This window comes from Diabrotica undecimpunctata, chromosome 4, assembly GCF_040954645.1.
Source record: "Diabrotica undecimpunctata isolate CICGRU chromosome 4, icDiaUnde3, whole genome shotgun sequence".
Classification (NCBI taxonomy): Eukaryota; Metazoa; Arthropoda; class Insecta; order Coleoptera; family Chrysomelidae; genus Diabrotica; species Diabrotica undecimpunctata.
This window is the reverse complement of record NC_092806.1, coordinates 142,154,264-142,165,676: the sequence shown is the minus strand read 5'-3', so window position 1 is coordinate 142,165,676 and position 11,413 is coordinate 142,154,264. Positions and strand designations below refer to the sequence as shown.

The window sequence follows — 11,413 nt, the reverse complement described above, 5'->3', positions numbered from 1 at the left end:
ATGTTAAAGCTATGCAATATTTGATATATTTTTTGTCTATTAATAGACTCGTAGGCAGGGCCGCCGCTAAGGTATTGGCCGCCCGTGTGCAATTTAATATTTGCCGCCCCCTTCCAACACTTTAGATATACATACTATTATTTAAAGAAATGTGCAGAAGATGCATAATATAACAATATTAATTTGTAAATAGATAAATACCTACTTGAACATTTAGACTAATCTCCATGATCCAACGTCCATATATTATCCTAATGTATATCCTAATATCCTAATATCCCATCCTAATATCCTAATTTAAACGTCCATTATCCTAATTTAATAACCATGATCCAACGTCCAGAATATGTATATCCTAATATCCTAATGTAAACGTCCATTTAATTAAAATAAACCGTGAATAGAAACGTAAACACATAAAAAAAACTAAAAACGTACTTTTCGGGCTTTCGTCTCGGAAAACTTTTTGACAATATCTTTAATGTCCAATTTGCACACACTTCATGTTCTATAGATAACATTGCAGAAAGCAGAAACACATCTTACTACAATTGTTATTTGTTCTACGTGCGCCCCAATGTTTTTTCTCCATTTCATATAATTTTTGATGAGCAGAGTCAACTGTTAATCCTTTTTTTAATGTTGTAGATAGTTTGAACAGTTTTCATATTCTTCACTTCACTTGGATTCATATTGCAGGCCATTTTCCGGGATCATCTGAAACCAAGTATATGCTGGAGCTTCCTACACTACAATCCAGATTAACTGGAACATTAATTGTTCTGTCTTGGTTGGTGGTTTCAGGTTCAGGCGTTTCAGCATCATCACTAGCACTATCGCTATTATTGTCATCAAATCATCCGTCTCTATCCGCAGGAATATTCAATTGTTTGGTACTTTTTTCTATGGTTTGGACTTTGCTTGAAGTTGAAGGTCCTAAATTTATATCAGAGTCTTTTATATTTTCATGTATGTTTTTCATCAAAAATGATTCCAGTACACCGCTTTTTGTTTTTTTTTTTTCTCCTCAGTTTTTGCCTCTTTTATTTTTCTATATTAAAAACCTGAAAGTCGTTTTCTTTTTCTTTCGGACATTTTGAAATTATCACTTAAGAACGATGCCGGGCGAATTTAACAAAATAAATCCAAAAACACTGCAAATAAGTTGTCCAAATAATGTTTCTCCAAATAATATGTAGCCGTAACGCGTATACGAATAAAATTGCTCTGATCTCGACGTTACTTCGAAATACAGTACCTACTGTGCAAAAGAAACGGGTACACTACTATATTTTACAAACAAAATCGTTTATCAAAAGCGTGTCTAAATTCATCGAATTCTCAACTAAGACTGAACATAAGACATAATAACCCATCTATAAACATAACCATAGGAACAATATAATAACAGAAACTTTACAACCTCTTGCCTAAATTCTTGTAAAGTATCTACGTGTGAAATCTCAAATAACTGAAGTCCGAAAGCCGCCAGCCGCTTTGAATTACAAAGTATTCCCGAAACTGCTTACAATACAACTGCATACAATAAATAATATTTTCTGACATTTTTTTTTAGATAAGGATGAAAAAAAGAAGTATACATGATAAATGAAACGCATTTAAGTATTATCACGTACTGAATAATTATTATTGTTTGGGATATTAGAGTTCACCGAATTATCTGAATCATTACTATTTAATTATTTGAATTTATTTTCATTTTAAAAAAGTATTCCCACGATTTGTTTAGAATGTGTTTCACTGTGAATAGCTGGTCAGTTGTAGATCTTTCTTGTCGGAAACCGGTTTGATATTCCCCGACAATAATTTCAGTTAGGTGTTAAAGTCGTTTATTTAGTATATATTTCAGTTTATTCAATTTTTTATATATTGGACATATAATCCCGGTTTTCCAGTCTCTTGGGATCTTTTCCTCATTGCAAATCTTGTTCATAAGCATATGCATTTGTCTTACTAGATCTTCGCCACCTAGTATATATAGCTCAGAGGGGACGTTGTCAATATCTGGAGTCTTGTGATTCATTTGTGCTCGTATTGCTTGTTTTACCTCTTCCATCATCGTGGGTTCTATATTTTCTGTGTGTTCCTCAATCTGATGCATGTCAATATGCTCTTCATTTTCTTGCGTTCCTAGAAGAGTTTGAAAATAGGCTTTCCAGACTGATTTTATTTCTTTTGGATCACTGGTTATTTGCCCTTCTAAGTGTTCTCTCATAGTGTTCTATTTATTGTTGTTATTTATCGACTTCTAAGGGGCAGAATCTTTTTTTGTGCCATTCGATTATTTAATAACTTTACAAGCAAAATTTTGTATTTCATGTAAATCATTTTAAATTTGACTTATAAACTTTTACCATGATTGCTTCGGTATTTACCTTGAAATTTTTGACATGCGTAAAATTGTAATAAAATGTTTTTAAACACACACATGCGTCAAGGTCATTTCTGAAGATTATATTTATGGATTCTGATTATGTTAAAAAAATTAATTTGACATTTATTTGTATAGAATTAAAATATTTTAAAAATTTACGCATATTCGTCAAATATAGTAATATAGTTTTATTAATATTTGATTACTAACAAATAGTTATAAAACATAAAAAAACAGACCATTAAAAGGTTATTGATTTTTGTTTACCATCCTGAATTTCCACTTAGCAGGTATCGCTTAAAGCAGGTAGCAAGTATTACAGATAAATGAAAGATTTGTAAATTTTTTTGAGCTTTTCAGTTTCATCTTAACTACGGATTAATAACGAGCGTATTTTTTATATACATAAAATGTATTCTGTAGCAGGAGTTTGTGTAGCAACTATTTTAATTATTATAATATTATATGTGTTAGTGGAATTAATATTAGTTCCTCATTTTTGCAATAAAAGATGTAGAAGCAAAGTATGTCTTGTTGGGAAGACTGCTTTAGTCACGGGAGGAAGTTCTGGTAAGATATCCTTTTCTAATCTAGTTATATTATACAACGCTCCTGTTATCTTATTGTTATAACTAGAAGCTGGAAAAAATGTACTAAAAAATGTCTAAAATGTGCATGCAATATGCATTTTAAAACATTTTAATATGAATTTATAACAAATTGTAATATTATTTCTTGATATATTTTCTAAATTTCAGGATTTGTTACAAATAAAGCAGTAAAATATACAATACCTTAAAGTATTTTATTGTGACCACACAACACATACATAAAACAAATTTACGAATATTTATTGTTACAATAAATAATCATATCTTCATTCATATTTCTAATAAGTAATATTATATCTCCTATCTCTTATTATTTATTTATTCAAAGAAAGAGATCTCTCAAAGTTTCCAATATTGAATATATTATTTATTGAACGCAATAAAGTTAAACCCTCATTTTTGTTTAAAAACGCACATTAAAGTTTATCTTTAATTTTTTCTCCAATTTCCACATTCGCATTTGATATTTTCTGTAGAACTAAATCAACATTAGAAATACTATCGTAAAGACATACATTTTGAGCCTCTAATTTTGTAATTAAATTTAATAACATTGAACTATGATATCGAAATTTGATTTGATATATACTCCAGTTACTGAGGCTTAAAATATGGTAATACCTCCGAATTTTTTATAACTGCATCGATTTCTTTGAAACTTTCAAATTAAGCTTAAAGTTATATACGCTCTAGGTGCGCTTTTTGTTTTTAGGGGGTGAAAACTACCCCTTATTGAAGAAACTGGGAAAAACACATATTTAATTATTTTATGCACTTAAATCTTCTTTATTCGAATAAGGTAAATATTGTACTGTGTTCTCTAATATGAAAATTAATTATTCACAATTTTCAACCCTTAAAACCCTTTAAAAACCCTTAAAAGCTAATACTTTTTATAAAAATAATATGTGAAAACAGTCGTAGCAGCTTAAGACATTTCAATTATGTATTTAAAGTCAAATAAAAATTAATACCCTAGCTATACAATAATATTTTATTTATTGGAAATTTTCAACCCTTACAACCACCCTTATGACAAAAATGAATTAAAAATGAATTAAAAAATATTTTTATCGGTTTGAAATATTTCTTGAGTGGATTTTATTTAACGAAAATTAATTTTTCGCATTTAAAATAATATTTTATTATAATTTTAACATTTCAACCCTCACAACCAACCCCTTCTTTAAAAAATTAATTTAGTATATTTTTATTGGTCTGAAACATTTCTTGAGTGCATTTTATTAAACACAAATTAATTTCTTGCTTATAAAATAACATTTTATTATAATTTCAACTCTCACAACCACCCCATTTGTCAAAAATGAATAAAAAAATATTTTTAACGATTTGAAACATTTTTAGAGTGCATTGTTTGTAGACAAAAATTAATTTTTTACAAAAACTGGGTATTTTAAAGTGGCTAAACTTTTGGATCATATAAAAAACACTAAAATAAAGTGAATTCTATAAGGAAAACAATTTATTTCAATCCTAGTGAACATGACATTAGTTTTATTGCGTTTTTTTTACAAAAATTAGAGAAACCCATCGTTTTTTTGATCGTATCTCACGTACAGTTGGTGCAAAGGACTTTTACCACCACTCATTTTAAAGGTCTTTTTAAGCTCTTTTAAAAATATTATATGAGTTTTTGTCGAAGAATCTACCCGTTTTCCGTTATTTAACGTTAAATACTCGTATTGAAAGACAAAAACAAAAACAAACCTTCTTTGAACAGCCATAACTCAGTTACTATTGAACTGAAAATATTCGTTAAAAAGCCAATCTTTTTGCTTTTTTATGAGCTTTAATTTTAGTCGTTACACTTTTTTTGATAAAACTCTTAGTTTCAGAGCTATTCTTAAAAAACCTTTGAAAAACATGTTTTTTTTAACGAAAAATGACACTTTTTAACAGCAAATAACTCAAAAAGTATTGATCTAGCGAAAAAAATTTTCACTACATTTTTTGTTTAAAATTTGTCTTTCTATCGAATAGCGTGGTTATTTTGAGTGAAAAAATTTCCACCCTCGAAAAGGGGTGGCAAACACCCCCAGGGTGGAAGCGCACATCGGCACTATATAACTTTTGTTTCTTGAGTAATTATTTATCAACACACAAAATTTCAAATGAATCGATTTAGTTATAAAGAATTCGGAGGTAAAAACCCCCAGTAACTGATCTAATAACGCAATTGTTTTTTAAAAGACTTTTCTTTAAAAATATTTACATTTATTAATAGCTTTACAAATCGGATCAAAACTTCAAATAACCCCTTTGATGCCGTGGTAGTGTTCAGCTAAAAATATAGCACTTTTAATCCAAGTTCCGCATCTGGTTAATACTGGTTCTGGTGACACAGGAATATCGGGGAGCATCTTCCTATATACCTGTACACGTCGTGGGTTTTTTATACACTATTTAATAAGGTGTTTCTTCTTCTTCTAGTTCCACGACTGTTATTCATCGTCGGATATGATGTTGACTACTATATTCGCTATCGTCACTTTATTGACAGCAACTCTAAATATTCATTATCATTCTAGCTTTACAACCCTGCGTAGGTCCTAGCCTCTAAGAATTTCTCTCCAGTCTATCCGCCCTATCCACGGCATTTCTCCGCCAAGCACGTATTCCCATATTTCTCATGTCTTCATCGATGATATCAAGGAACCTTGTTCTGGCTCTTCCTCTCTGACCAATGGGTCTATCAAGGAGCGTTTTTCTAGCTGGGTCATTTTGTTTCATCCGCATTACATGTTCTTTCGAAACATCCTAACATGTTTTCATTATTTTGTTTAGAGTCCAGGTCTCTGAACTATATTATGGACGTATTATTGTTTTGTAGAGATATAATTTTGTATTTCTCGATATAATTGTGGATTTAAGGAGGAGATTGAGCCCAAAATAGCATCTATTGGCCGTGCAAATTCTGCGGTAGTATTATTTACAGGTTAAGAAGAGTTCCAAGATATACATATTCGTTTACTACTTCGATGACTTCGTTTTTTATAACGAGTAGTCGTAGGATTTGTGGTTGCGTGCTTATTTTCATATACTTCGTTTTGTTGGTGTTTATTATTAAACCCAGTTTTGTAGCTGATTTTTTAAATGCTCTTATACAGCGTTTTCCGTTCTCCCAACAATATTGATACCATCAGCATAGGCCAGGATTTGCACTGATTTATTATATATTGAACCAGTGATTGTGATTTGTGATATACGTATTACTTTTTTCAGAGCCAGATTGAACAATATACAGGAGAGAGGGTCTCCCTGGCGCATCCCATTATTTGTTTTAAAAGGTTCAGACAGTTCCCCCTGATTTCGTACTTTACACTAAACTTTTTGACGAGTTAGTTTTGTTAAATTTACCAATTGATTTGGTATTCCTAGATCTTTTATTGCTTTAAACATTTCTCTTTTATACACAGACTCGTAGGCTGCTTTGTAGTCTACAAAAATTTGTGATAAGTATTAATGCCATATTCCAGTGTTTTTTCCAAAATTTGTTTCAGGGTTGCAATCTGATGAATTGTAGATTTACTACCTCGGAAACCAGCCTGATATTTCTTACTATCCGTTCTGCATATGGTGCCATACGTTGACATAGTAGTGTATGGTGCACACATTTCAATATTGCAATCATTGGGGAGGGATTTCTGTATCCATATTTCTTTTATTCTTCTTCTTCTTCAGTGCCTTATCCGGTCCGGATGTTGGCGATCATCATGGCTATCATGGTTTTGTTGACTCCTCTGCGAAACAGTTCCGCGGAGATCATCCCAAACCATTGTCGGATGTTTTTAACCAAACGAGATACGACGGCGTCACGGTTCTCTCCTGCCAAATACATACTTTTATCAGCTGCTGTAATACCATAATGGTATCATGGCCACCTTCTTTATATAGTTCAGCTGTGGGATCATATATTCCAGGTGATTTGTTTCTGGCTAGTTTTTTAACTGCATCTTTAACTTCAAGAATCGTTGGTGGTTCCTCTTCCGTCTCGTCTGCTCCACTTACCTTATCTTTTCCGTCTTCCAGGTTTTCTTCTTCTTCGTTCATATTAAGTACCTGGTTACAGTATTCCACCCATCTACCCAATACATCTTTCCTTGTTGTTAATAGGTCACCATTCAGACTTCTGCATTATCTTGTGGTTGCCTTAAATTCTTTTTTGTTGATGTTTACTTTCTTATAGAATGCTCTGAATTCCTTCTTTCTGTTAAGGTTTTCTATATATTTAAGTTCCGTATATAGGTGGTTTGGTATTTTTTGTGTATCCTCTTTTCTTCATTTCTCTTTGCCTGGAAATTCTCTACAGTTCTTCTAGTTCGTCGGGTAAGCATCTTTCTGTAGGCTTCATTTTTTTCTTATGTTGCATTCTTGCATTTATCGTCAAACCAATGATTTTTACGGGCACAAATTTCTAGTCCTATTTCATCTTTCGCTGCTGCTTCAATGTCTTCCTTTATTCTGGTCCAGTAGAAGTCTATATCTGTCTGGCTTTCTTCATTTACATTTTGATTCCTTAGCCTATTGGTGATGTTTTTTGAGTATCGTTCTGCAATTGTCGCATCTCTCAGCTTGTGCACATTCCATTTTTTTGTATCCATTTTATTTTCTTTACTGGTGTTTCTCTAAATATTGATGTAGTCAATTTTCTTACCATTGTCTTATATTTTTTAGCCATGATGTTCTTCTTCTATCAGGACCACGTTTACCTTGGATCTTGCCCAGATGATCAGATGTAAAAGTTCATATTTTTCAGGGTGTCTCATAATGTGACCGAAAAATTCCAGCTGTCGTCTTTTTGTTGTATTGGCCAATTGTGTTGTTTGGCTCGGACATCTGAGGACATCTTAAGCATCGCCTTACTTAGGGTCTATGCTTCCATTCCATACAATAGCACTGGAAAAATATATCAGTATGCAATTCGAACTGCAGTGGCTGCAAAGTATGTTTCTTACTTTTACCAAACTGGCTCGGGCTTGTTTTATCATCATCATGACAACTGCACTACTAGCGGATGATTACCGCCCTCTTTGGGCTGTTCCAATTTATTTATCGCGGGGAATCAGTCCACATTAAGATTTTGGTTGTACCGTTGGTTATGTGGCTTGACATCTTCTACAATATTTCTGCATTCTTTTCTTTATGGTTTTCCAATATCTAACTCCGATCTTCTTAAAGTCCGCAATTATCTGGTTTTCCTATCTTGTCTTCGATCTTCCTCGTAGTCTGCTTGATTTTAGTCTCTATTTGGCGATTTTCTTGATAACTGTTTCTAGATGTCCCATTCATCTAAATCTGACGATGTCTTCTCTTTCAAGAGTTCCCTGACTTAGTAGTTTATCAGTTTTTTAAATTGATTAAAACCTAAGTTTAGTGAACCTGCTATTCTCCGAATGATTTTTCTCCTTAAGATCCTCAATTTTTCTTCATCTTTCTATGTCAGGTCCATTACTTCAGCACCATATATCGCACCCTCAGTGCAAGACTGCAGTAAGTCAGAATAAGTAAGTTTCGAGATAAAGACAATTTTGTTTATTTTCGTGATAATATCGGTAAAATAAGACATAATTTTTAAGAAAAATTAACATTTAATTATGATTTTGCATGCTTTTCAGCCTATATCACATTAACCAAAAATAGAAATTTAAATAAAATAATATTTATGCTAAAAAAAATAGGAATTTCAAAGTTACAACACTTTTGCACGGAGAAAATTGTTAATCACTACACATTTAGCATTAGAATTTTAAAGTTACAACACTTTTGCACGGAAAAAATTGTAAAAAGTGTAGACACATTTTATGTTAGTTGTTGTCCTTTTCTCGTATATAAGATACGTATATATACTTTAAGATAACTGTTTTCCTTTCATAAGAAAAAATACTTTTTGGCTGTAAATAATTAGTCTTAATGTATGTGTTTTTAATCCAATCTAATAAATAAATGGTCAAACGACATTGCACACATTTTATGGAAAATATACTGTCACACAAAGGACATAAAACTTACATGAATAGATTGGTCTCGTAAATCTTTGTTTATTGTCTCGGCCGTTAATGGATTACGTAGACACGCTGTATATTAAAATTAAACATCACAGATATAGATATTAAAATAACAAATATCTTACTTTTTTTGTGCCTTTCATTGCTTGTTATCAAAACCATTGCAATGTTCCGTGTAAAACTGTTATAACTCTGTTACATTAGAATTACAACAGTTTTGCACGGAACTTATGTACAAAAACGTAAAATAGTTAAACTGCTGTTGTTGTAATATTTAGCCGGTTAAGCATTTGAAAGTTACTAAAGTTTTACAGGGTATAAATATGCATGTTTACAATCGAATTCCATGATTACTTCATTTTCATAAAATTTTGAGTTACTACAGTCTTGCACTGAGGGTGCGAATGATTACTGGTCTAATTGTTGCTATGTAAATTTTCAGTTTAGTATTCTGAGTAAGCTTCTTGTCTTCTAAAAGTTGTTGGATTTCCAATAAGTTCTGTTTTCTGCCATAATTCTTTCATTGATTACTATTAGTTTTAATAACGGATACCGTAAGATATTTAAAGTGTTCTACTTTTCAAACTCATATTCGCCAATATTTACCTTGTCACATTAACTGTACTTTATCTTGAGCATATTAGGAATTTTGTTTTATTTTGATTTATTGCCAAACCCCTCTGGGATGCTTCCTTTTACAAGTTCTCAAATTCTTCCTTTAAACTCTTTAGGTTTCTGCTAATCAATACTATGTTGTCAGCGTATGCCACAAGTTACGATGTCGATGTTATATCTGTACCTTTCATTTCAGTAGCTCTTATTGCTCCTTCTATAGTGACGTTAAATTGTGTTGATAGAGAGTCGCTCTGTCGTACTCCGGGTACTATTTATATATTTTTGAAGATGTTGTCATCTGTTTTTTTTTCATGGTCTAGGTCTTTCATCTTCTTTTTGATGTCTTCTATTGGGTCGGGTCTTATTAGGCTGTCGATATGTAAGTCTGCTGTCGGGTGTGTAAGTCTATATTATATTCGTAACACTTCTCAATTGACCGTGTAATTATATGTATTGCGTCCATTGTTGACCTCCTCTATCAAAATCGGAGGATTTTGAGTCGGATGTGTAAGTTTAAGGTTAAATTGCAGAGAACTTTCTTCATCTGTTGGAAGGCACTCCTTGCTTTTTCGATCCTACATTTAATCTTGTATAAGTGATCCCAGCTGTATGTGATGTTGCATCCTAGGTATGTTATTTTTTCTGTTATATCCAGTTCCTCATTGTCAGCCATAAACTTTGCATCTGTATCTTGGTTTTTGCTTATGATCATAATTTTCGTCTTCTTATTATTAAGTTTCATTCCATATTTTCTACCGATGTTAACTACTTGATCTATCAGTCTTTGTAATCCTTCATCACTATCCGCAACATGGACAGTGTCGTCTGCATATCTTAGATTATTTATTACTTCACCGTTAACAATCACGCTATCAGTCGTTTCTCCCAAAGCTTCTCGAAATAGATGTTCAGAGTACGCATTAAACAGCAAAGTACTCCTCTTTGTATTGGAACTTCATCGGATAATTGATTGTCTACTCGAATCTTGGCTACTTGTTTCCTATAGAGATTGGCTATTATTCGTATATCCTTGTCATCGATGTTTGCGATTAAAATTTCAATAAGCCTCTCATGCTGTACTTTGTCAAATGTCTTTTTGAAATCAATGAAACAGGCAAAGACATCTGTATTAACATCTCTTGCTCGTTGTATTAATACTTGTATGCTAAAAAGTGCTTCTCTTGTGCCAAGACCGCTGCGAAATCCAAATTGTACATCAGCAATACCCTCCTCCAATTTCTTGTATATGCGAGCATGGATAATGGTTAAGAATATTTTGAGTGAGTGGTTCATGAGGCTAATGATTCGGACATTTAATATACGGCATCAGAATCTCAACAAACACAGATATGGTATCGGAATTATATTTAAACACGTTTTTCAAAGTTCCTCACGAATTTTTAAGATTTAAATAGTACTAAACACACTTTCAGACTAATTCATTCACGTGTAAGTGTTTATTATGTTCAGATCGTTAGGTTAATAGCGGATTGTTAGGAGCTTTAATTATATTTAAAATGTGGTATTAAAAAATACGATGAATTGACTGCTGACTGCAAATTAGGTGAATATCATTTTTTATTTTCTTTATTTGTTTTTAGAATTTAATAGGACTGTTACAGGCCTTTCGTTTTTTAATAAGTGATGGATTCGACCGTTATTAGATGGAAATTCATTTTATTATTTGCATAACAATAACACTCATTTATTATTAATATAAAATACTGAAAACTTTGTTTTCAAAACTTCCACAAAATTTATTATAA

The 11,413-nt window shown here is 31.9% G+C and overlaps 1 protein-coding gene across 2 annotated transcripts in view; it reads left to right on the top strand.

Annotated features, from left to right (window-relative positions):
- The first annotated feature begins 2,652 nt into the window (after positions 1–2,652).
- LOC140440128 (retinol dehydrogenase 14-like) overlaps positions 2,653–11,413 on the top strand; it is a 46,980-nt gene continuing 38,219 nt past the window's right edge. The window contains exon 1 of one of the 2 annotated variants that reach the window (XM_072530418.1): positions 2,653–2,965. In XM_072530418.1, coding sequence (XP_072386519.1) covers positions 2,806–2,965 — 160 coding nt within the window. In that variant the 5' untranslated portion in view covers positions 2,653–2,805. Of the gene's footprint in view, positions 2,966–11,071; positions 11,212–11,413 lie in introns of those variants that run through there. The other variant, XM_072530419.1, reaches the window with a different exon arrangement.